We start from the raw sequence: 27722 nt of genomic DNA, 5'->3' as shown, positions 1-27722 counted from the left end.
ACAAGGCACAAAGAAGATTTCAGATAGCACGACGCATACACAAACGCTCGGGCGCAGTCGGGCGCAGACACAGGAAATGGAAATGGAAAAGGAAAAGCGAAAGTGTATGCTTGAGAAAGGTGAAATGAATGAATGAGCGGCTAAACGAGCACCGCCACACACACACACACACACACACATGCAGGTGTACTTAACGGCGGCGCCGTGGAGCGCTCGTGTGAAGCGTTGAGTACACGCTGAGTCCTCTAAATTATTTCCGAATCAATATATGCAAAATGCTGAAATAATAAAGCGCACGATAAAGGGTTGTTCGGCGCGCAGGTAAATAATAGAATTCACTTACATAAATGTTTATTAGCGAAAAGTTGCTTGTTTGTTATACACATACACACACTCGTCTGCTCGTCTTTCTTGGCGGCGAAATGAATGCAAAGCATGTGGCGTTGTCGCTAAATACCGTTGAATACTCAGAAAATTGCATAACTTTAGATTAAGTGTGCAAGTTCGAAGGAGAAGGAACGTTGCTTTGCGCGCTTGCCAAGATTGGTGGGGGCGTATGAGTAATATACTATAATGTTACCTGTTCAAGTGAGATTATGATTTTGAATATATTGTTTTCGGTACGTACTATATAAATACTATTTTTGTGTTCTACGTAGCTTTAAAGAGTTGAGTGCGTGACTATTACCAGGTTGGTTGTGGGCTTAAATCACCGCCCAGATAAAATCTGAACTTAGGATTGTTCTTGTATTTATTTGTTATTGTTGTTATTATAAGTTGCTTTAAGATGGTAAGGTAATCAGCCGTTAAAAATAGATTTAAACCGAGAAAAAACGTAGCCAATTTCAGAAATCAAAAACTTTCTTTAGAAAAACTAGATTTTCATTGGTCAAGTTTGTATGACAGTTATATTGTTCCGATTTATCTAATTTGTTCGTTACCTTAAGTAATAATCTGTGGAAAATTTCATTAAGATATAAAAAGATATAAAGATATAAAAAAAGTTTTCCATATAAGAACTTCATTATTATCGTTCAGTGTATATGACAGCTTTATGTTATCTCTACCAGCGTTTCCGAAAAAATTATAAGCAACATGCAAAAAGAAGAATACTTCAAAAAACAAAACTCCAAAGCGATATTTCAAAAACTGCGGAACTACATAGTTTACCATACATACAGACTGACAGTCGAATATGGCTAAATTTTTACAAATATATTTTATGGGACCACCGACGCTACCTTTAAGATATTAAAAATGTAACAACCCTGTTCACCAAGAAATAATAATTATTGCCTAACGTCTCTGAAATTCTCGATAAATTTAAACTTTAGATCGAAAACTGTGTTTTATTCCAAACTCTGATATTTTAGAAAAATTTTCTGTTTTCCGAAGGCCAACTGCTAAGTACATATATCAACAAGGAAGGCCGTTTAAGCTTCTGACAGGTTAGTCTAATTCAATTTAATATCTAAAAACTGTAGTATACTTGTGATAAAAATTAAAAAAATATCAATTTTCAATATTTTTCGATATTTTCTATACGTATCCATAGAGCCAAGGCCCAAGGTAAATATTAAAGTTCATACTTCATATTCACCATGGTACTTTCGTAATAAAAATATTCACAATTAACTTGGCATTCCTAGGGAAAGGAAAGAAGTTGAAGACAGCAGAAAGAACTACGGCTTAAACTTCGTTATCTTCCACATTCACTAGTTGCCTCGTGCTTGTCCAGTTCCAAATAGATTTAAGAATTAGTTATTTATAGTTGGGCTTTGAACAAACAGATTCAATAAATAAAAATATTTTACAACAAAAAAAATTACATTAATTGAGAAACATTTTCGGAGACAGCTTAGTACTGTCAAAATATAGGTAGCATTTACTAAACTATCTTGAACTGACGTCAGAGAAAAGATTAACGTGGTTTAACGAAAAACACTTACTGGACTCATTCACAGTGAATGATTTTGTAAAGAAAATACATAATATAAGCAGAGTTATTATCCTGCAACTTTTTGATCTCTCCAGTTGAAATAGTATTTTTGCTTGGTACCGATAGAATGGTATATGTATGATGGTGTAAGGTTTAGTTCGGATTAAAATCCTAGTCTATACTGCTAAAATATAGAGTCATATATTTAAAATTATAATATTTCATGGGAATCTAACATTGGTGTGACAGAATATCAACTAACGCATTCTTCGTCTACAGCTTGTAAATTATTAATTAACCACTAGTCTCTTCGATAGGGAACGAATCATAGTGCAACAGAATATTAACCCACTTGTTCTTCCTCTAACGCTTTTAAATTATTAAGAATCAGTATATGGAAAATATTAATTTTGGGTGGTGTGGTTTCTTTCTTTGACGTAACACGTAATTATGTTAGTTAATGCAGATTTTATGGCTTATTTCCGATAGAGAGACCATACTTGGAAAGATACTGCTGTGTTTGTTATGTTTCGGTTTACGATATGGACCCTCACAAATGATCGAAAAGTACAAAAATATATTTATGACATTCTTAAATTACTTTACTAAAACTTTTCTGAATGACAAAAGTACGGAGTGCTAAGATGTTTTGAACTTTCTCCCTCAAAAGCGAGAGCATCGAGAAGGAATTGTTGTGATGACTGCATCCTTAAAACGAAAGACTTTAAGGAAATATTTTGATTGCATAGAGCTTGAAAGTAATTAAAACACTTGCTATTCCGAACCGAATCAGAAATATCTCATGATCGCTCAAGCACTATATGTTGCCCAAATGTCTATATAATTCCAATTTATCTCTGTCAACCAAAATCCCACTAATTCGCAAAACGAAATAACAACACCAGTGTTCATTTCACTTTTCCATCCATAACATTAACCCATAATAAAAGAAAAACATTTGTATAATTATATAACTCCTTTTCACCACGTTATGAATATTATCTACTAAAACACTTTTATTACGAAACGAATGTGTAAAAACTCATTTCAATTCTATGTGCAAATGTATTTTAAATGGAGAAAAATCACAGCCATTAAATTGGTTGATATTAGCTACCTCGAAAACATGACTTGAATGTGACATGAAACACGGGTAGCGGCCACATTTTACAATCACTTCCTATGGATAATACATATGTCTATCTATGTCTACCATGAACGTACATACAATATATAAGTATGTGTATTTACCCCCCTATATGGTGCAAATGCGTATGCGTTTGCATGTGTGCAGGTACAAATATTTAGACAATCGCACGAGCAGGCCGCTATAATTGCAATATTTCCGCTGTCGTGCTCATATTTTGCCATTAGTTCAGACACATATTGTCACGTGTATATAATGCATAGCGACCCTGTTGGAAAAGTAGTGAGAACTAATGAATAGGTGTAGTTATCTGAGGTTACTACATTCGACATAAGCTTTATAGAAACTATGAGATGGATGTGAACTTTTGATTCTTTCGATTTCTAGGAGTTGTTTCAGAATAATACTCGTATACAATATTATAAAAGATAAGCCTAAGAATTTCATAAGCCTGATTCGGCGGTGAACCTATTGAAACGGTGTTCCAGCCAGGATGGACGGTCAGAAAGGTTTGGTACAGGTTTGGTATGATTGACAGAGAACCGGTCTACCATAAGCCCAATATATTGATTCGGACCTTTAAACAAAAACTGGAAAAAAATTTAAATAATGGATTTATTCATGTTATTTAGAACTTCACGAAATAAACATGTGTTACTTGGAGCTTCTTGTATGATAACTCTATCCGGCTGAAATCACCAATCTTTCAATACCATATACATAGATACATCAATATGTCAACCCTCGATGAAAAGGTCAATACTGTACTAGTTCTTATAATCATGAGGAGTTCCCACGTGTTCTTCTACAACTTTTCGAAGCACGTCAAAAATTGTTGGATGATTTACACATGAGAGAGATGCTGGAACATATTCTCTGTTCTGTTCTGATCATAGTTTTGTAATACTAGAAGCAATATTTTTTGCAGTTTTAAATATTAATGGAGTCATGTGTGGTCACGCAAGTGAGGAAAGTTAAGCGCCATTCACTTGGGAGTGGCTAGAAACGATTTTTTGATATATGGTTCAAGTATCACGACTTCCCCTGGGTTGCCAAAAAACATCAGTTTGAAGGAGAGCAAAAGTGAGAAGGCGATCACTCCTCCCCCGGGTTGTGCGCTGGGTTTAAGACCCGCCACGTAAAAAACGCCTCCAATGAAAAGAAACCATCAGCCTTTCGCCGTTGTAAGCTCGGCTATAAGTAAGCGGTGTCTACGCCAATAAAGAAAGAAGAAAATAAAAATATTAAAGCACTTGTTAATACTTTCAAAATACAATTAGATATTGATCTTACGGAATTTTACCGGAAATCGAGATAAATTTGCATGAAAATTCAACAACACCCTCTGATTTCCATATCCGAGCTCAGATCGCCCGTAAATTGTTTTTTCTTTCCTTTTCGATATTTTATCTCCCTTTCCCAACGGATTTCAACATACCAAATTATTTGCTTTCAAAAACTATAGATCTTGGTCTAACAGTGGATATAGCATTAAAGCCGATCAACAGCAACAGTATGATCATCAATGCCACGTTTAACATGATCAGCGAAGTGTACGATTTTCCTACAGGGCACTATTTGAACGCAACAAGAAACACATATTGCCCGGCATGCGTGTAGACTGGTATATTTCTACAGGTATAACGAGTGGATGCATGACAATAGATGCGCCACACAAACGCAGGCAGCAGCAGCGACAACCACGCCAACTCAAGCAATGCAGGATGGCGGCAAACGTGAGAGGATGTGCTTCCGCTGTGAATGAAATGAAGCAAAGAGTGCAATTACTGTGCTTTTTCCAGCCGATAAAGTGACCCGGCTCGAGTTTTGCGGCTGTTCAGACGTTTTTATGATTATGACTGTGTGCGAGCGCACAAACACAAGCGTACACACACACAAACTTTTTTCTTGCTTGCCTCATTCAAACCGATTTATACGCGCAAGTGCACTTACATGCTCATAAAAACACATATGCACGCATATAAATATAATTTTGTGTGTATGTATGTATGTATTGCAGTGGAGCGAAAAAAATTAGTATCCAGTCACATGCGAGCAAATTGCAAACTCACACACACACCTATACAGATAGGTGGTAATAAAATGTATGTTGTTTATAAATATTTATGGCTGTGGGAAAATATGAAATACACAACAATGGTCACAAAAGCTGGCAACCCGAGCGTCCAAGCACCACAAAATAGGCAGCAAGTACTTACCGCTTGGCAGTAAAATACTCGCCACCGACAATACAAAATACTATAAAGAATATACATACACATAAATAGCACTTTGTGTGTGTGCGTGTGTGTGTGTGTTTGTGGCGAGTGGGCAACATAATGAAAGCATTGAAAACAAAATAAAGAATAATAAAATAAAATCAGTGAACAAGCTGGACACAGGCATAGAAAAGTGGCGCTGGCAACAGTCGGTCCACCGCTGCGGGCTCTGTGAGCTGAAGTTGGCGCAACGAAGGAGTTGAGTGTTATTTACAATACCGGCGGTATAATGCAATTACCACACATAAAAGTTGTGGCGGCAACACAACAAGTAAATATGTATGGGACACAAACACACAACACAGTGTTATATAAGCTTGGCAAATGAAAATTCATGCACCTCATCTGTGCGACTGCTGGACCCGGCAGACTGCAACGCTGCAGGCGATATTTTGCACAATCCCACCTGAGCAGACATAAAACCCAACATACATACATACATATACATAGAATATTTATGCGCATATGTGAGCATGTATGTAAGCAAGCGAGGCGGTCAACCAAAGCCATTGCTGTGTTGGCGTTGAAAAAATCTTAAATCTGTGCACCGCTATAAGGACACAGTGCTCATCGCGTCGCGACGAAAGCGGGTTTAAATCTTAAATCATTTCAATAAATTTCGAAGGTGTAAAAGCAATAAGCAATAATATGTTGGAGTGCCTTTGTCTGTCCGTGTGAGTGTGTGTGTGAAAAGAACATACGCAATAAAGCTCAAGAGCTGATATTTATAATGGTATCCGCAAGGATTTCTGACATTAACGGCATTGATTCGTATTATTTGTGCGCAGGAGGACATTTAGGTGGTATTATGTGGATATGTGGGTATTTTCGTGCGAATTGGGTATTTTATTTAACCTACTTAGTTCTTCAACACATCTCTCGTAGCTTTAAGATGATAAACGAGTAAAAACTAATAAGAAATATTAAATATTATTACATAAAAAAAGAACATAAAAGTCATTAAAATAATAGCTACTCAAATTTTACACTCACTTAAAGTGAAACACCACATATTAGTACCTTCAAAATACGCAGATAACATGTTCAAGACAGTTTGAATTTCTAAATAGTAGGAGTTACAGAAAACCAAATTCTTTATTCAACACACCTCAATATTAGCGGAGTTATCTCTAGACCTTGACTAAATCATGTGTACTATCAATATGCTTGGGCTCTGGATTTCAATGTTTCCACAAAACTAACTTTTTTTTTAACTAAAGCCTCTGGCTTCGTAAGTGAGGCCACAGAATATACATTCGCGTCAAACGCAAGCTTTTCTGAAGGATGACCACTACTCATGGACTTTGTTACAGTGCATCATTTGGTATCGCAAACCACCAACACTGATGTATATGTATGTATGTGCCTCATTAGCCTATCAGACAAACCACTCCAGTCGTTTCTTCTTTGTTATTCGATGCCAATGCGAGATACCAAGAACAGCTAGGTCCTTCTCCATCTGATCTCTCTAACGGAGTGGAGGTCTTCCACCACCTCTGCTTCCACCGGCGAGCACTGAATCGAATACTTTCAAAGCTGGAATATTCTCATCCATTCGGATAACATCACCTAGCCAGCGCAGTCGCTGTCTCTTGATTCGTTGAACTATGACAATGTTGTCGCATATGTCGGAAAGCTCATCGTTCCCTCAACTGCGAGTGAAGTTCTGCAGCTTTTATTAATTTCTCTAGCAGTAGATTGAAGGCGTCACCCGATAGAAAGCCTTCATGTCTGAAACTTCGCTTGGTGTCGAAAGGTTCGGAGAAATTTTCCTAATTCTGACTGAGATTTAGGAGTTGCGTCAGTTCACACAGCCGTAAAGACCATTTAATACCGACTTAACATATTCGTATTTTAATCACTCTCTAAGCGCTATAAGTGAACATTGGATTGTGGCTAATTCTAAATATTACTTTACGACAGTGATCTTTCCCTGCAAGGTGCTCTATTTTTTTATCTCTTTATATATGTAAAATAATGAAAGTTCATTTAGTAGTTAAAAAATTTTTAATCCCAATAAATATATAGATGGGAGATCTTTTCTTGATTGGTTCTAGCCCTACATTTATTTCCCATATTTTGAATTTCTAAAGTTACGTGATCTAAATGAATTGATATACTTGATTTTGATGTCGGTAAACTCTCGAGTGTACTTATATGACGGGCGATCCAAGTAGAGGTACTTCTTTTAATAGCCCTCTTTTGCTAAATCAAGCGAGAGTCGTGTCAAGTTGTCATTATATTTTTGTTCATTATTGATTGGCTTCATCATCATAGAAAAGCTTTCACCTGAACAACGTTTACACATCGTTCATCGCTTCGCTCTATGGGCTTTTGAAAAGTTTCAAGAAGATTTGACATTTTCGAGCCAAATTTTGTTTAGCGGTGAGGACCATTTCTGGCTCAATGGTTATGTAAACAAAGAGCAACCTGAAGAGATTCAGGAGCTGCAATTTCTTCCAGAAAAAACAACGGTTTGGTGTGGACGGTGGAAAAAATCGGTCCATTTTTTTTCAAAAATGATGGCGGTGAGAACATAAACTTCAATTATCGACCATTATCGCACCATGATAACCGACGATTTGATGTCTGAAATTGAAGCTTGTGATACCGGCGACATTTGGTTTCAACCACCTCCCACACATTTCAGCAATCGATGGATTTATTGACAGAGCACTTCGGTGAGCAGATAATTTTGGGCGGGTCAATTGGCCACCAAGATCATGTGATATCACACCGATAGACCTTTTACTATGGTGATATGTAAACTCTAAGGTCCCTGCAGATAATCTCGTTTCGATTCAGCCTTTGGATCAAAATATCGCGGGTATCATTCGCCAGTTACCAGTCGAAATTCTTGAAAAAGTCCTCGAAAATTGGACTCAACGGATTCAACCTTCTAAGACTTAGCCGTGGCGAACATTTGCAAGAGATAACCTCAAAAACTAAATGCAAGAAATGTTCTTTCGAATGTTTTTAAGTAGGGAGCTTCGATCAATTTATATACATTTATACAAGACCGGGCCGAGACAATTTACCTTTCTAGGTAAACAAGATTAGCCAAACTGTCACCCTAGAATTCTTGCGCCATAAGTAATTGCCTAACTGGCCTATATGGACGGGCCGGCCCTGCATTTATACATATACAATAATATCCAAATGTTGCTAATCTACTGTGAATGATTTCTATTACTTTTTAAATCAAACTAATATACGACAAAATGAAAAGCGGTTCATTACTATTACCAAAAAAGCTCAACGAATCGAAATGCAGACAGTTGTTTATTTAAAAAATATGTTTTTTAATCCTTTCTCAATAGAATAGTGGCGAATATTATATATAAATAAATTGAAAGCTCTCATCACCACTAAAATTGTTTGGCTGAGTACCGGCTCGAAATTGCAATATCATTTTGGTATCGAACAAATCCCACTTTGATAAACCGAAACAACCTTATTTGGCCACAAAAAGTGCAACTCTGTGTATTTTGCGCTACAAAAGCGGAATTTCCGCCGGTTTAATTGCATTTGCCGCGAATTAAGTGGAGTTAAAATTTCCATACGCCAGAAGCAGCGCACGTAACAGCAATTCAATTTCATTCAAAAAGTGGCCAAAACAAAAATATGCCAAATTGAAGTTCACTTTAACGAACAAGAATGCAGCTAACAATAAATCAATTGAACAAATAAAAAAAAACAACGACAATAGAAACAACTACCTTACACATACACATACACGTGTGTATGCGCGAAAACCGCCAACAAATTCGAAATTGTAGCCGGTTAAACATTTTCGAAAGTATTTTGTTTCCACTTTTTGCCGTTGTTTTTTTGTTTTGTTGTGTTTACTTATTCGATTTTCGTTTTCCCTCCTGGATGTTGACAATACCTGCGGTTATGTTTAATTGAACCACTTTATGCACTCGCATGCCTGTCACCCGAAAACAGGCGTGACCCAAGCCGAAACGTGAACATGATTGTGGGCGCGTTTAGCAGCGCGCGGGCGTGTAAATTTATGGACATGTGCCTTTATTTGGCTGCACATGTGCTTGTGTGAGTGCGGCTGTTTATAAGAGTGCGTGCGTTCGTGTGTGTGTGTGTGCGTTGGTAGTGCGTGTAGGCACTTTGCGGTCGGTCAGACTTGATGTTGTAATTTACATAAATTTTTCATTGAGCTTTTTTGGCTACACAAATGCACGAACGCCTGCACAAACACGGTAACTTACAAATACACACACACATACACACAGCTACGCGCTCGAAACTCCAGCGCAACGCGTAATCAAGGGGTAAACAATGTTTGTGTGCAAGTGTGTGTGTGTGAAAGTTTCCCGTATACACTTTATTTATCCACTTTTATGTATGTGTGCGTGCGTGTATTGGTATCAAAACTGTGTGGTCAGTAACAGAAACCGCACACACACACACATACACGCAACTCTATAACGCGGAGGTTATCAAGTGGCGACGCAGCAGAGCGGGAGGATGTAGATGGCAAAAAGATAGCATTAACATTGTACGACAGGGAAATCGATTTTGTGATGACGTGGAAATGAAATGAAATGTGTTGATGCGTCCCTTGTGTCCCTTTTCGGCTCACACAACGCACACACGCACACACACACAGACAATCTCTCGTAAGGATTTAATATGCATAGCATTCATTAAGATTTAATTCAATCATAATATTTAAGTGAGCAGCATTACATTGTGTTGCCAACTAAGAGTGTATGCGCATGTATTGGTTTATGCCTGCGTGTGTGGGTGTATGTGTGTGTGTGGGAAAATGGCAGAAAAACAGACAACTACTTATAAGGGGATTTTGTATTTATCACTTCAGCATAAATAATCATTTTTCATTCAATCGAGGCACTGACGCCTGAAATCCTCGCCAACATACAACAATAATAACAATATGTAAACGCATGAGCGCACAGATTTCATAAATTCCATACACGCGTGCAACGGTTGTACGTATATGCATAAAGGAGACGCATGCATACATGCCACATGCGTATATGTATGCTGCAGTGAAAGGGTCAAATCCTGTGGCTGTGGCGCCACAACAAATGGCAGCTTATGACATTGAACTGCTTTAATGCTGCACTTAAAGCGATGCAAATATATGTAAGTGCATTGGGGGTCGTGTTGCATGTAGACAAACAAGCGCAACATGGCATCGGGTAATATATGTAGCTTCGGGTAACATAGCATGGCATGCCATAACATAGCATAGCATGCCATAACATAGCATAGCATGCCATAACATAGCACAGCACGTTAAGATATGAGCATGGTATGGGTCAACATAACATAGCCGTACATACATAACATAACATAGCATGACATAACCTAGCATAGCACGCTAAGGTATAGCATGACTTAACATAACATAGCATGACTTAACACAACCATAGCATGACTTAACATAACATAGCATAGCACGCTAAGATATAACATGCCCGAACTTAGCATAGCATAGCATAAAATGACAGGACATGCCATGACATATGTATCATAACATGACATGGCATAACATAGCATGGCATAACATAACATGGTAAAGCTTAATATAACATATGTAGCATACAATATCATAGCATATTTATAGAGAATAACATAGCATAGCATGACATAACATAACATAACATACCATGACTTAGCATAGCATAGCTTCACATAACATAACCTAACATACCATGACTTCATATAACACTGCATGACATAACACAGCATGTCAAAACATAGCAGCTAGCACATAAAAACATTTGTATGCACCTATACATACAAGTACATAACACATAGCGCAGGTGCACAAGCCAAACCACTCAACCGAAATGTCCATAATCCTCCCTACAAACGAACAAACCATCGATCTGGTTGCTTGACAAAAACCAAAAAAACACAAGCAACACCAACAACAGCAACTGGCTACAAACAAACTTATGCATAGCGGTGTTGAAGGTTTTGCATTTTTTCCTTTGCTATGCCATGTCATGAAATTGAATTTCGTTTGCATAAATTAGTTGCATATTCAATTAAAGCAAAGTAATGCAAAAGTAGCTTTAAAATGCAAATTGTTTGATTTGGAAATTTGCGTTTTTCGCTTTTTCAACGCCAGCAGGTGTTTGTGGTATGGCAAAAGAATTTTCCGGCTGTGTGAAATATTTTCATTAAATTAGTCTGGCAAATGTCATCATTAATATTAAATTTTGTCACCAAATTACAATGTCACAAAATTCATGAAATTCCCCAAATGCCATAATTCCAAAAGTTACTTTAATTCGCCAAATAGCAATTTTATTTGTAACGGCATACTTGAATAAGCATATTTAATGGTTTTATGCATATGCCAAATATTAAATTAAATTACACTTTGCTTTAATTTCGCTCTTTGTTGTTGTTAATTGTGGATTGAGAAGTTTAGCAGCAGTTAGTGTTGACATGAACATCTTCTTAATGACATATTTGGTGAGTGCTGTGCAACCACTTGACCGCACGTTGGCTACTTTAGCATCACTTCATCTATCATGACTCATTTTAAAAATTTAATTAAATGAAAATATCGACATAATCTGCCAAAATATGGCTTTCTTGACAAAGAGCCGAAGTTTTTGTTGCTTTCACATAAATACGAAAGGTAGAAGTGGTTTTCTTAGGTACTCATTATTGCCAGAGTAATTTCTTGTCCAGTAGCTTACCTACATATACTTCACCACACTGGTTGATATATCTACCACTAACTCGATTTCGAGGGCGACAACTATGAAGCTATTGTGTTTCTCATTAAGATAATCAATTGCTCGAGAGTTTAGGTTGAACATGTGTAACTAGTAAAGCAAAAAAAGTTAAATGGTAGGATTATTTTTTTTTTCAACTTTCTAGATATTCGAAGGCATACATCGGTTTTCAAAATTTTCATAATTTCCTAATGTCGATAAAGTAATGGAGGGCTATGTTCGGGTTTAACCGATACTCTAACTCTTGCAACTTGCAAGAATCAAAGCCATGGGAATACCTTAAGGTGCAAAACGCTAATCAGAGGATCGGAATCCTCTTTAATATATACATATATAACTCATACATCGACCGCCATATTTGACATTAGGTTTGTTAGAAAATAATTATATGTAGTGCTATGAAGGAATTTGGATAATTTGTAAAACAATTTTACATATTTTTGGCATTAACCTATAATATTGAGTAGTCGAAAAAGTCTTTTCGTATTTTGTCAATAATTGTCGTTGCAGTCGTATATCTTCAGTGCTACCAATCACATTGTATCATACGATATAGTGTTGGAAAAGTGAAATTTTAAGCTTAGTTTAATAAAAAAAAATTAAATTCCGGGAAGTTGAAAAAATGTTACAGCTGTTAAAAATTGAGGGGAAAAAGAAAAAATTCGCTATGTTTTGAAAGTTTTGTATAAAAAAGAGAAGAATGCCATGCAAGCCACCAATAAAATTTGTGAATTTTATGGAGACTATGCTATATCAGTTCATGTTAGCACAACAATGGTTCGCTCGCTTCTGTTCTGGAAATTGGAAATTTCGATGTGAAAGATGCACCTCGCCCTGGTCGACCTATGTTTGAAAAAGTCGAACAAATTATGGAAAAAATTGACCAGGATCGTCATATAAGCAGCCATGACATTGCTAAGGAACTTAACATGCCTCATCAAACGGGTTTGAACCATTTAAAAAAGGCTGGCTACAAAAAGAAGCTCAATGTTTGGGTATCGCATGAATTTTATATGAAAAATTTAATGGGCCAAATGAACATTTGCGATTCTTTGCTAAAACGAAATTAAATTGAACCATTTCTGAAGCGTTCGATGGAGACGAAAATTGGATCAAATACGACAATAATGTATGAAAAAAAACTTAAGCGGACGGACAGATATTCATCCGGATTTCAACTCGTCTCTTCTACATATATGCAGGATATATATATATAACCCAGTATATATCTCGATAGTTTTAGGTGATACATACAACTGCCAGCAAATAGAGTCCCGAAAAGCTTAATATCCCTCCCGAAAGAAATTTGGATGTTATCAGAATCTTCTTTATGCAAAAATACGCTCATAAATTAGCTACGGACTGCCGGGGAGCAACCCAATCACCCCAGATAAATAGTTGTTGTTGAAGTGTTTCGGTTAAATTAGCCGCCTCTAATGTTACTTTGGAGTAGTGGTGCTCTCCCACTCCTTACATAAGACTAATAAGCATTTTTCAATATTTGCAACCTCACATTATTTGCATTCGCCTTTTTTCGCACAATTTGGCCCAAGTATAAAAACTTTGCCTACTAGCCCTCGTACGAGAGCAAATTTGTGTACATATATAAATAAGTATGTATGTATGTATAAGCCTTCGTTTCCGTTTTAAAAAAAACTTTCACACGATTTTTTCAATGCAACGCGTATGCTTTCCATTCACGAGCGTCTAACAAGTGTTAAGGAAACTTAACTATTTAAATAACCTTTCACAGTTTTCCATAATCAATAAGCACTGAAAATAGACTCAATGACTACTTGAATGATGTGTAAATATACTCTGAGTTCGCACATATTTGTGCATGACAATGTGAAAGGTGGAATGTCTAAAGTGTCATGCACACGCTGACACACACATCCCTATTCAACACATATAAATGCCAGCATTATGTACATACATATATATAAGTGTATTTGTAGGCAAATGTAGTGAGTCGCCTTGCACTTGCTGAGCCATCAACTTTGTTGGCATTGTTGGCGGCTTTTGTTGTACTTGCATTTGGCCTTTCTGCTGTTCAATGCAGCAATCGATTTCTTGGCAAATAGCAAATTTAAATTGGCTTAAATTAGTTGAGTTAGCAACGAAATTGTTTTATACACCATGCAGCTGTTGTTGCAATCAGTTTGGAATTTCCACCTCGAGGAGGATTTATACTCGGACTTTTCAGGGGCTCAGTTGTTTTCTATATACGAACCTTTCTATTGTGATCTTAGTTGCTCTGTCCTTTGTTTATTTATTTTGTGGAGCTTTATCTCAATAGTTTCATTAAAATCCAAACTTTCGGTTTTGTGTGTAATGCTAATGACGATCAGGATTTTTGATTTATGATCGTGAGAAATGCAACACTGTTAACTAACAAGTACAACTTACTATAGTTAAACTGACTTTTTAATAATGATCTGAATTTTATTTTCTGTGTCGCCACTGATCCAATTAACTCTTCGACTTTTAGCATAATCTCTAAATTCCTAAAGTTAAATTCACGAAACTAGAATAGCCCTAAAAAATACAATAGTAAAAACATAGTCTGGGTAAACAACATAAGATTCTGAATTATATAAAGTCAAGGAAGCCTTTTTTGTTAATGTTTATGCGACATTTTTCATATTTTGATTCAGCTAGCAATTGTTTGAGAAAGTTTTTTCTCCTTGACAGGGTCATAAATTTCGGCGAAGGTATATTCTAGATGTCGATTAACAGATTTACGAAAAGGCTTCTTATAGACTTTTGCCTTTACGTATTTTGGTTGTAATTCCCTTCACAAGTATTTTTCCGATAACCACTGTGGGCAAAAAATAGTAAGACTTTTCAAGAGGGACAATTTTGAAGAATATATTAAAAATTTTAAAATCAAAGTCTTACTATTTTTTGCTCATATATGGAAAAAAATTTATGACCATCTTAATCTAAATTTTTTCCGGTCAGTTTTAATGTCAGCAATACCATATAATTACTCTAGGAAACACAGTTTTTGTCTCACAAACTTTGTGATGATTTTTGTTTACATATGTAAGTATGTATGTTGAGGAATCCAGACAAAAGCCACTTTGCTACACCAATGAACCAACCGAACCAAAGGATCATGTAAGTTGCTGTTATTTTTGTTTGACTTAAACAGAATGCATTGCAAACCAAATCAAAAATAGTATAAACTTGTCTTCGACCAATAGATCAATTCTACATAGTGCGTCACCGCCTGTGCCAAAGCATTCTCCATCGATGGCAGAGGATTGGAATATTTGAAAGAGAAATTTCCAAGCTCAGCGAAGCAAAATTAAATAAGAAATATTTGTAGGTTCACAAAACGGCAACTGATAAAGCTAAGAGCTTTGAAGAAGAAATAAATGAACTCGTCTGGGTATGTTTGTGAACGTTGACCAAAATTTACTAGGTAAACCATATATCGGAAATTTGCAAATGAACTCAAAATGTCATATAAAGTTTAGGGATGTATTATGTCTATAAAAATACTGTTTGTTGGAATCTCACCTGTATTTATTCCGTCAAATTTGGGTGGTGTGAGCGCTGAACAATGCTTGAAGTACTACCAAATTATTTTTGAAGACTTAAATTTGCTTTGGTAAATTTAAAATTTTTCTAAACTAGTGTTATCCGATGGAACAATTTAAACTCAGACTCTATCATCTATTTCATCTTGGACTGTAATATTGCCGAATTTCGTGAAGATATTTCTAATTTTTCCATACTAGTACAGTTAATTTGAATTAATCAGTTTGTATGGAAGAAATACGCTATTTAGTCCAGTAATTTTAAGCCTAAATTAGATAAGAATCTCGGAATTGGATATACGCATTTATATGTCTGTAAATACTTGTAGGTATACCCTACCATATGTAGGTTTTGAGACAACTTTAGGGTGTCAATATATAAATATTTACAGACATATAAGTGGGTATATCGAATTCCAAGGTGAACTTACTATAATGACTGGATACTAATATATTATATATGCCAGCTTTTTTGGCTAGATGCAATTTTATATTTCTCATTAAATCCTCAAACATATACTTATGTACACGGTTCAACATAGACGATGGAAGCATAATGCAACCTTTTTAAGTTGCCGGACTAATACAGTATATTTCAAGCTGAGGTCTTTGCTATAGCACCTGCAGGCAAATACAGAGGCAGCCAAGCAACAATCAAGGCAGTAACCTCGTAACGCATGTCGGCCAGAAGTTTCTTGGGAATCAGGGCAGCAGTGGAAAATGTTGCCAGAAGTAATCAATTTTATTTCTACTGGTTGCCAGGTCACAAAGGCATTGAAGGCAATAAAATATTGGACGAGATTGCCAAGAATGGTGTGCGGCTTACATCCAAAAACGTGGTCAACATTGGCAAGCCCATGCATTGACTGTAGGACGATCTTGACAGAAGTATGTCAAAGAAACCCGATGCAACGAGCTATGTGGGTGCAAAACTGCAAAAAAAGGTTGGACTTAGCAACTGAACTCCATCTGGTATTGCAAAAGGTTCAAACTGGTCTATGCATGGATGATTGCCTATCACAGTAACCTAACCTAACCTAATCTATTCAATCCGCAGTCTTTATGTTGCATTTCATTTATAACAAAGAGATCATACCATTCCTGGTATTTGTTCTATGTTTAAACTCACATTGTATTCAATTGTTGCCACAAACCCCTCAGGGATGTATCATTATTTAGCTAATTAGAAATTTATACAAGTTTTTCAGTTAAAGCTGACGTAAGCCAACTAGAAAAATGGAAAAACGCCTGTGGGTCTCAGTCGCTCCAGTCTTTTATATACATATGTATATGTACACATATACATACATATGTATGTATAAGGCGCTTTTGAGTATCCATATACAGCTATTGAACTCCTATTCGAAATACTTGTGTGACATTCATAATTGTCATTAAATGCCGTTACAATCATTTTGGTGAATTTGTCTTTAATAAACAAGTATCAATAATTGCCAACCTCGTCCTCGACTTTCAAAATAATAATTTGCATTTTATTCGTTTTAAACAGTTATAGAGATACTATATATTAAAATGACGCGTCTCGCGAATTTCAAGGCCACACAAAAGCTCGAATGAATTATTAAAGTTTTCGACAAGCAATTTTTTTCATAACCTCAACCGTACATTACTCACATACAAATTTCTACACCATTATTCACCCACCTGACTAACTACCCAAGCTAAGCTAGCGCTGAGTAACACCTTAAATTTGAAAATAAGTAAAAAAAGTATAGCGACACGTTGCTAATGATAACAATATAATTTATGATTATTATACTTATATTTTCGACATTCACGTCTGTCTGTCTGTCGCACATGCACATAACTGTAGTCAGCGCGCAGTGAGACCAATTAAACCGTACCGAATCGATGCATTGGCATGGTGCGGCCACGAGGCAACAAGACAAGCCCAGGCGCGGTTGGCTTTGTCCCTGACACCGCAGTGAAGCTTGTTGCCGCCGCCGCCGCCGCTGCTTTACACTGGCTTTGCACTTGCCAATCGGTGGGGTGGAAAAGACCGAAATCAAATCGTCTCAGTGCACATGACATCAGATGATTTCGAGAGAAAGAGATGATTTGTGCCGTTATGTAGCAGTAATCAATTTTCCACTTGTATGCATCTGTTGGCAATCTGCTAATTAATTGACATTTTAAATTGGCTGGTGTTCGGTTAATCCTCCGCAGCCGATCATCGGCTGCCGCACTCGAGCGACCTCCACTAACCCGTGATTCTTTCCGAAAGACACCCACTTGCCGGCATTAAGGATTTAAAAATTAAGTCATGTGTGAGTAATAATGTGTGAGTGCCTGTGTGTGTTTTTTGTGTATGTATGTGTGCGTATTTGTAGGATGGCAGACCACAATATACATATGTATGTTGCCTTCATGACTGTGCACTGTTGTGTGTATAGTATGTGTGGTGCATGGGTTCATTTGCTGTGGCGTTATGGACACGTGTTTGGCGTGCGGTATTTATCCGTAGTTTTCTCTGCACGTATGTGTGTGTGCCCAATTTACACATGCTGAGTCAACTTTAGAAATTATATTAACTTAATTTGCATGAGGCGCACACACCCGTCTGTCAAAGGTGGCACAGCTGCTGTGAATGTGCACCGCAAATGTCAACAAACAAGCCTCGGACGACAACAACAGCAACGTCCTCCACATGCCTTTGCCGATCTACTGATTTTTAACTACGCCTATCTGCTGTTACTCGCTCGCCTTGCCTCGCCTCTTCACGGGGTAAGTGGATCAATGGTGACAGTAAGTAATAATTAAAATGAAGTGGTCAGGCATAAAAGCTCCATTTAATCATAAAATCAAATTAATTTATTTTCCATGATTTCAATCAATTCAATTAAGTTTATTCTCTCTCATTTACAACACCATTGCTTCCTCAGTTTTTCATTGATTTCTTGCATTCCGCATTTCAATTACATTTTCACTTTTGCATTTGCATCTCAACGGTAAATAACTTATTTCAATTATTGCGCAAGAGCATTTATAGTATATAGATTGCATATACCTATATACATATACTATATGCACTTATATACATCTGTTGGCAGGTACATATATGCACAGAGATATTCCCTGAATGCTGTACTAAATTCAATATATACTTTTTAAAGCAGAAAAGTTGAAAGTTTTGATGAACAATTTTCTTATCTGCACTTTTGGGATATACATATGTAGTATATACTATATACATATGTTGAATGCTTCTATTTAATTTATTTATCAAGGATACTTCGAGTTGCTCTAAAATGATTTATAAATTCATTATTTTGCTTTTGGTAATTTATGCTTTGAATATTTATAAATATCATAAAACAAAATAAATTTAACAGTACGTGTTTATTGGCAACATTTTCAAGCGTCTTTGCTTGCAAAACAGCATTGATGTTGTTAAAAAATATTTATAAAAATTCAAAATGTGTTATATTTTAAAATAGCTTAAGTCAAAATAAAATCATGATATCAATTTTATGTGTTTCAGCAATATTTTTAGACCTCCGAAAAAACTTGTCTAGCGGCGAAGAAAAATAATAAAATACACGGATACAAGTACTTATCGAAGAAATAGTTAATATATTAATTTTGACGGTTTTAGTGTGAAGATTTACATTTCAGAATAGCCTATAAAACGAAATTATTATTAACAAGTAAGGAAAGGCTAAGTTCGGGTGCAACTTAACATTTTATACTCTTGAAACATGCATGAAACAAAGTCAGAGAAATACTTCAAGGTGTAAAACGTCAACCAGAGGATCGAAATAACTTTATATAACTCAAACACTGACCGACATATTCGACAAAAGGTTTGCTAGAAAAACGAAAATCATTATATGTAATACATATATGGGAGTTGGGGTGGTATCGATCCGGTTTTAACTGTTCCACATACTGAAATAATTTTTCTTGGGTTTCATAAATTACATAAATTAATTATGTTTGTAACACTAATCATATGGAGTAACTTTACTCTCCGGATGTTTGAAAATCCTGATATTAGTTTGAGTTAGGTCAAGTTTTGGCCCAATTTTATCCATTTTAGCCACAAAGACCCACCATTATAAGAAAACACGCCTTCGCAATTTAAAGCTGAATATCTCGAGAAGTATTAGTGATAGCGATTTTGACTTCGGACCTTTTTTATAGCAAATCAACTTTCCTACAAATTTGTCATGTTCATTTTTTCTATAGCTCTTGTCATTTACGAGATATATACAAAAAAATGCGAAATTCGTGGAAAAGTCGGGCTTAGAGCCCCGGTGTGAGTTACGACTTTGTTGCACTGGGCACTTTTGTAGAGTGAACAATTCTGAGAAAGCCAAAGCGATGCCATAGAATACCTCTGATATGTAGGAATTTAAAGATAAAAACTCACGATGTATTTTCTATGGAAATTTTTTACAGGCCTTGGTCCATTTCTTAACGTTAATATTATGGGCTAAAATTTTCAGGGAATTTTTTTGAGGGTATTTCCAAGGAAATTTCGTGACGGGACTGAAAAAAATTAATAGTTCAATAAAAAAACACCCTGGTATGTATGTATGTATATGAAAAATTTGATTTTTTAATTCGAAAGCGGATATAAGCACTTAAATAATCGGCCAAAATTCGAAGCTTCAAATAAATGTATAATAGAAATAAATATATACCCAGAATTTATTGTTAGAAATTGAAATAACGCATTCAACTTAATTCGATTTATGCTACTATAACATAATACCAGAGAAATGCATGCATATATGATAGATGTTAGAATTGCGCAATAAAGCAAAAAATTTATAAAAATTACTGTTATTATTTTTTCAATAGAAAGTGGCTCATGGAATTTCAAGCTTATTTTTTACACTAAACAAATCATTTCTTAACAATTGAGAGGTCACAGATTTGCTAATTTTATACAATAGTGAGTAAAACTAAAAAAATATTGTGTTATTATATTTTTCAATGGCGATTTCACTCACTTTTCCATATATTTGGTATAGTTAATTAAAATACCAAAAAAGCGTTCATTATCATTCATCTCCGCTTTTTTTTGGCGTATTAAAAAATTCAATAGAAAGTGGTAATAATAAAAATATTTTACCACTCAAAAATGCTGTCAACTTCGCTAGAATATTACTTGTATAATCATGAATTATGTCAGCAGCTTTTCCTTTTTCGACGGCTTAATTGCGTTCATGGTTTATAAGCACATATTTGAATTTGAATAATTTTTTCAGAAAAAAACGAGATGTAACTATGGTTTTTACAGCTTTATAGAACTTTTTTAACATTTTGCAGTTTTTTAGTTTAACATTCTCATCATAATCTGCTTATAGACCAGATACGGATTCGATTGAAGCAATTATGTTCTATTTATACATTTTCTGGAAATGTAAAAACCAACAAATTTTTAATTTCGAGACGTTTGATAATACCATGATAAATTTATTTGCATAATTGGAATCTAACATATAGTTTTTTAACATTTTAAATCTTTTGAAGAAAACAATTAAATATTTTTCGTGTTATAGACGAACTCCGATGACACAAAATAAAAGGTGATTTGAGTTAATCGAATTGTATGGATATCCAGCTTTCCTAATGCCTCAAAAAACAAAGAGCATCCAAAGTGTAAAATTTAGTTGTTTTGCGATTCACTGGTCTTATTTTCGTCTTGTGCAGACAACTCTAGATTTAAAGATGCCTTGGACATGAGCTAGCTCGTCAATCATGTACCATGGTCCATTTCCATTACCGTTTTACTTTTTCATTACGTTAGTGAGTGTTCTTCTCTCACTCGCTTATGAGAGTACGTTATTAAACTATACAAATGAAGAATATTTGGTTTAATTTTAACAAAATTTTTACTGATTTGCAGGAAATAAATTTGGGTTACAACGCGGTTGACAAAATCTTGCCTTTCGTTGAATTATTAAACTAGATAAAATAATATCTTCGGCTGCTACCCTTCATAGCTGCATCTTTTATAGAAATGTTCTAGAAAATTTTTTTTCTAGATTTTGATCGATTAATTGGTATGACAAATAAATTACTTAAACATCGCTAAAAAATGGTGTAATGGGGTTAAGTTGAATATTAATCCCTCTAAGACGACCATCGTTCCGATTACGAGACATAGGTTCCTGCTCGACCTCAGGAACGCAGCCCATGGGGAAAGAGAGCTAGAGATGACTAACATGGTCGAAATACCTTAACTGAATCCACTCTGCGGTGGAAGTAGCATGTTGTCCTTACCATGTTCAAAGCGATTAAAGCACTAATATTGTGCAATTGACTAGCTGGCAAAACCTGAGGATGCAAGCCAAAGATTCTCAGGTGACAATCACGATAATGGACGCTTGGGCTTGAAAAACATCACATACTTCGGTAGGGTTTTAACTAAAGAAGCTGCAACGACTTGCAATTAACTCTACGACGGTACGCCCTAGAATCCATGTTTCTAAAAAGGATCGTCTCACTAGCACCCAGCATTATATTGGAATTTATCAATATACATACTGTGACTAGGTGGGTCGTTGCGATTTATGAGAGGGCACAATAGACCTAAGGTCGCAGTGCAATCCTAATCAATTTATCTTATTATGACAACTATTTGCTTTAGTGGTCCGATCTGATTTCTTTGGAGATTGCAACGTTGCCTTGGACTTTACGTGAAAATATAAAATTAAATATAAAAGTTTTCCATACAAGGATTTGATTTTGAAAAAAGCAACTTCTTGTGGAAAAAGTATCTGTGGCAATATTTCAGATATATACCTCAAATTCTGAGGGATTAATATATATATGTACATATGTATATGTATTTTATAAGTTCTTCATTGTTTTCTTTTAGATATTAGAAACTTCGTGGCAAACTTAATATACATGATCTGTTCAGTAAAAATAATATAGTACGAGTATTTGTACAAAAAAAAACCTTTTTTAAAATCTTTATGTATGGTAAAATATTGTAATCAATGAAGAGTAGTAAGAATAATGTAAAAAAAAACATAAAAAGGTAGCTTGTGATTAAGAAAAGTTTCATTATAACGCAAGAAAATAATATTAAGGAACTTCAACACCAGAAAGTCTGCGTGCAAACAAAGAAGTTTGGAAACAATTCAAAACTTTTTCTCTGTTTAAAAATTAACAAGGGTTAAAATCAAAAGATTCCAAACAGGTAAAATCTATAGAAAGAAACGTAATTCAATTATCCGAACATTGACTTGAGAGTTTTCCAACAGCTAACGGAAAAGCAAACCATTGTTGACGTCGCAACAAAGGGCCAATTGGCATTAGCAGACGACTCTTATACGCAAAATACAATATGTTTTCTGCAACAGCAAATTTCAATTCCATCAAACGGAAAATCTACTTAATATTGACTTAGCTGCGTATGGAAAAGTCGCATGCAAACGAAGCAGTAATATTTTACTTTGCCATAATGCTCGACTTAACGTCCTTTTGCAGGGTCCCCACCAACAACTTCGGCTAATATTGTTTACAAAGCAGCATTGAATTGTGCTACTTTAAAACTCCTGCCCACATACGCCCCTCCTCAACAAAGATGTGAATAATTCATTGTGGACGTTTATGACGCTGCCTTGCCATTGCAGCAGGGTATATATATATGCACGTATGTATGTGGGTATATTGCACAGGACACCCACCGCATCAAAAATACATTAATGTGCAGATAGATGTCAGAGTTGCGCATGAATTTTTCATTATAAGCTACGTAATCTCAACCAGACGCAACGTACATTACGCATATATCACATATAGGTAAGTATACATATATATTTGTGTATGTGTGTATGTGTGTAAATATGTATTAGATACATTTGTGTGTACAAGACTTAATAGTTGTGGGCAGATTTGTATGGTTTGTGGTGAATGTATGGGATAATGTGTGTACATACATATGTATGTACCCTTATGTGCATATATGTGTATATATTTGCAGTTATGCTTGTATGGACATATCGCTTTGTATTTGCTCGTTGCGACCACTCACCTGGTAATTTTAATGGTGTTGGGCTTGCCATGTATTCCTTGTGGGCCATTAGTAGCACAATGGCGACAATAATTAAATTCATATTTTCGAATTATGTTTGCAAATTTCCGTTTCCAATACTTCTGCTTCTGCCGCTGCTTCGCATACAGTTCAATAGCCCTCACTGGACGCACTTTGAATGGCAAATGACGGAAGTTTGCTGGCAATGGATACGTACGACTTGCGTGCGTTATTATGGTTGTTGTTGGTGGTTTCGTAAGTGTTCTACTATAAACACGTTGTTGTTGTTGTGTATATTTATGTGCTTGTATTTGTTTATGTTTTTGCTTTTCTTGGCTTTGCTGTTGCAGTGGCTTCTGCTGCTGTTGTTGCTCTTGTTGTGCAACTCGTTGCGGTTGTTTTTGTTGTTGGTCTGGAACGCAAACGGGATGCGTGCTCGCTTGTTGCTGCAGACTTGCTAACGTCGTTAACACACTCAATATGCAACCACTAACACGACACACTTGACCAACACAATTTTCATACTTGATTGAGGCGTGGCCGTCATTGACGTAGTCCTCGTCCTCGTCGTGGTCGTCGTCGTTGTCGACGGCAGCGTCGCTGTTGCCGTCGTTCACGTTGTGGTGTTGGCAATTGCCAATGTCGCAGTTATTATTGTTGCTGTTGCTTCTGTTGTTGTCGTGACTGTTCCTGTTGCTAATGCAATTGCTGTTTATGCTATTTTTGTTGTTGTTGCTGCTGCAGTTGCTGTTGATGATGTTGCTGCTGGTGTTGATACTGTTATCGTTGGGACGTTGTTCTTGCGTCGTTTGTTGGCAGTAGATTACAACCAGTTTATTTGGCAACATCACCGTTTCGAACACGCCAAGCACATGTCAAAAATGCAAAAAAAAACACACACACAGAATCACACTCACGAAATTATTTTATGACAACAACAACAAATTAACACTGGCGTATTGAGTGAAGGAGTGCTCGTGTGTGGTATTTTTATAAGCGTTGTTGTTGTTGTGGTTGTACTCGTTTGAGTATTTGCTAAATTTCAATTGTTGTAGGAAACAGAAATTTTTTGATTAAATATCACAGGAGAAATATCGTCGAATATTCATACAAATGCGTATGTACAAATATATGCGTGTATGTATGTATGCATGTATCTATTTCTGGTCAAAGTTATATTGATACACACACTCTTCTTCGACCATTAATACACATAAACGCGCAGCTGAAATTAAAGACAAAAATTAAAAATTAGTTTAATTTGTTATTATCGAATTCAAATATAACACTAGAGAAAAAATATTAAAAATATAATATATTTTCTGAGTAATAATTGACCACTGGTTCAGAAAGATATATGTACATTATTGATATAAATTTAAGTTTAGTGAATTCTTTTTTATTTTTCATTCACTTAGCTTTTGAAAAAGCTTCCCCTTAAGACTTGTAAGACCCTAAAGCTATTAGTGCGTGTTCTAATGCAGTTACAATGTCTCTTCTCGCCATAATTCGTTTGTTGCACGTGCTGTGCGACATTTAGCCCCATCTTGTTGTAACCAGATGTTGTTAAATCAATCAACTTCTTCCAATTACGGCCATAAAAAGTTGGTTATCAGCGATCTATACCGCTCTCCATCGATAGTAACGGTGTCGCCAGGCCAGAATCCAAGCCGAAACTAGACTTAGAAATCATATCCTCCATATTGGAAAACTCCGTATTAAAAATGTTTGCCAATGAATCTTGAAATTATACATTTCAATTACAGCCATTACACTAAAACTGTTCATCTTGTGATGCTATCGAAGAATCGAGCCGATCTCATCTTGTAAGTGGAACTGCTTCTGAGCCAGACTCTGTGCCATAGAACCGAACAAATAATAATCGGACGGTACAATATCTGAAGTGCAAGTATATTGGGTAGGACCTTCCATTTAAGCGTTTCCAGCTAGGCTTTAGCGGATTTGGCAACGTGAGGACGAGCGTTGTCACGCAGTATAATCACTTTTTTGTGCTTCTCCTGGTATTGAGATCATAAGAAACCCAAGTTCCTTGTTTCCTAAACAATCTTAGCGCATGTAGTTGTTTTTAAATAACTTGGGGTATGACTCCCAAAACTTTTCTTGCGTTTGATATGGATCGACATCGAAGCACATCTCAAATTCACCGTCTTCGAAGGTTTCTGGCCTTTTTTCTCGCGGAAAGTCATTAATATCGAAATCGGCATAAACTTTTTTGGGTTTCCAATGGCGCTCATTTCTTCAACTGAAAGAAAAACATTACACTTCCCACAAATAACAATTATCTCGCAAAAATTGGACATAATCGCACAAAAACAAATATAAAACACATAAACAAAGTCACTAAGTAGAACGCAAGGTACGTTGGATTTGGGACCCGCCACGTAAAAACACCCCCTAATGAAAGGAGAATAATAACCTCGGATGAGAGACCCTTGGCTACAGCCGCGTAAGCGTTGTCAACGCTAATAAAGAAGAAGAAGAATATTCGATTTTGATGTATAACGCTATATATTCACAAACCACAGGAACTAAATGGTACACCTAACAATCTTCTTTATTGACAAAGTCCAAACAGTTTGTTGACGCTTTAATCTTTGACAAAATACGTTAGATAGAAGCTTATATGCGATGTTGAGGAGGCTTATCCCACGTTAGATGGCGCAGATTGTGGGTTCTCCCTCTTTGTGGATTGAACAGAGCACACTTAAATTCATCCGACCATATTCTACAAAGAAGCTGATGCATGATTCTTATCAGTTTTTGGCCGCCGTGTTTGAATAACTCGGACGATCTATCGACCTCTGCCGTTTTGTTGTTCTTTAGACGGGTCGCACCTAATATTATTAAAATCTTGAATAATTTATTTTGGTTTTGAATATACATATGAAGATAAAAGATCAACTAATTGCAGGGTGAAAATCCTTAACTGAACACCACTAAACTTCAGCAGTAAACCCACAATTAAATAATCATAATTTTCGCCCCAAATAAACAACCCCGCTGGTTAGGTGTTGAACTACTCACATACATACTGAACTAATAATGAAATAAAAGTTGCGAAAAGTATGCCTATTAGGTGCTTAGACGCGCTAATTAACCCACCTCGAAGTGACTACACTCACCGACACCACAGCAAAAAGTTGGACAGACATATGAGTAACGCAACAAAAGCAAATAAAATAATAAAGTAAAACAAAACAAAACAGGCAAGTGAAATGTATGTAAAAATAGTGAAAATAAAAGTAAACGATGAAATGCATAAGTAGAAGAAGAAGTAGAAGTAATAACTGTCACATTGCAACAATTAATCCATTACAGTCAACTGTTGGCCAAGCCTTAGCCAACTGGCGAGCACTTCATGGCATATCCTACAAGTAGTGTGTGTTTGTCTATATGCGCGCATATTACACACCTCAATTCATTTCGAGGAAGATACTTACCTATGACTGATATTTCTATATATGCATGCGTGAGTATTGCCGCTCACTGCCCATATGTCTAATGCGCGTATGTATTATATGTATATGTTTGTGTGCTTGGTTAGCCACTCGTGAAGCGCAGATAGACGCGTAATTCCCGTATAATTGAGTACAAGAATAACCAAACTTATCCGACGGATACACAGCACCGCACAAAAACAGCGCAACCGCATGGGCATACAAAAGTACCCACATATACATATGCATAAGTTTGTGTATTTGTAAATATGTGTGCACTCATATTATATGCACGTAAGTAGAAAGAAGCTCACTTTGAGCCAAACTGATGTGCTGCGCTGTGGTTGTTGCATTAGGTATCGAAGCGCTGGTGGGACGCTGATAAAGTACATACGGGCTAGAATGCTGGCAGCTGGGAGCGAGCGAAACCCACCTAACAAGTTTGAAGCCAACAATCAAAACAAAAAACCATCATCAAATCGTCGTGCCAACCAAATAACTAACAAAGCGAACAGCCAGTCGGTTAGGCCATACCTCAAACACACCACATACATTCATATAGACAGATAGATACAACCAGCAATCGTATATTAG

General features: G+C 36.1%; 2 protein-coding genes across 3 annotated transcripts in view; both read right to left on the bottom strand.

The window, feature by feature from the left end:
* The window catches only part of LOC105229900 (dnaJ homolog subfamily A member 4), a 131550-nt gene extending 122470 nt beyond the window's left edge, over window positions 1–9080 (bottom strand). Inside the window, exon 1 of the mRNA XM_049448544.1 lies at window positions 9070–9080. The gene's annotated coding sequence lies outside the window, so the exon portion shown is untranslated. The remainder of the gene's footprint in view (window positions 1–9069) is intronic.
* The window catches only part of LOC105229909 (uncharacterized), a 133768-nt gene that overhangs the window by 88392 nt on the left and 17654 nt on the right, over window positions 1–27722 (bottom strand). For both annotated transcript variants that reach the window (XM_049448541.1, XM_049448542.1), the window contains exon 2: window positions 23671–24895. In XM_049448541.1, the coding sequence (XP_049304498.1) occupies window positions 23671–23752 (82 nt within the window). In that variant the 5' untranslated portion in view covers window positions 23753–24895. The remainder of the gene's footprint in view (window positions 1–23670; window positions 24896–27722) is intronic.

This window comes from Bactrocera dorsalis, chromosome 2 (genome assembly GCF_023373825.1).
Source record: "Bactrocera dorsalis isolate Fly_Bdor chromosome 2, ASM2337382v1, whole genome shotgun sequence".
NCBI lineage: Eukaryota > Metazoa > Arthropoda > Insecta > Diptera > Tephritidae > Bactrocera > Bactrocera dorsalis.
The sequence above is the reverse complement of the archived record's forward strand: the minus strand, read 5'-3'. Positions and strand labels throughout refer to the sequence as shown.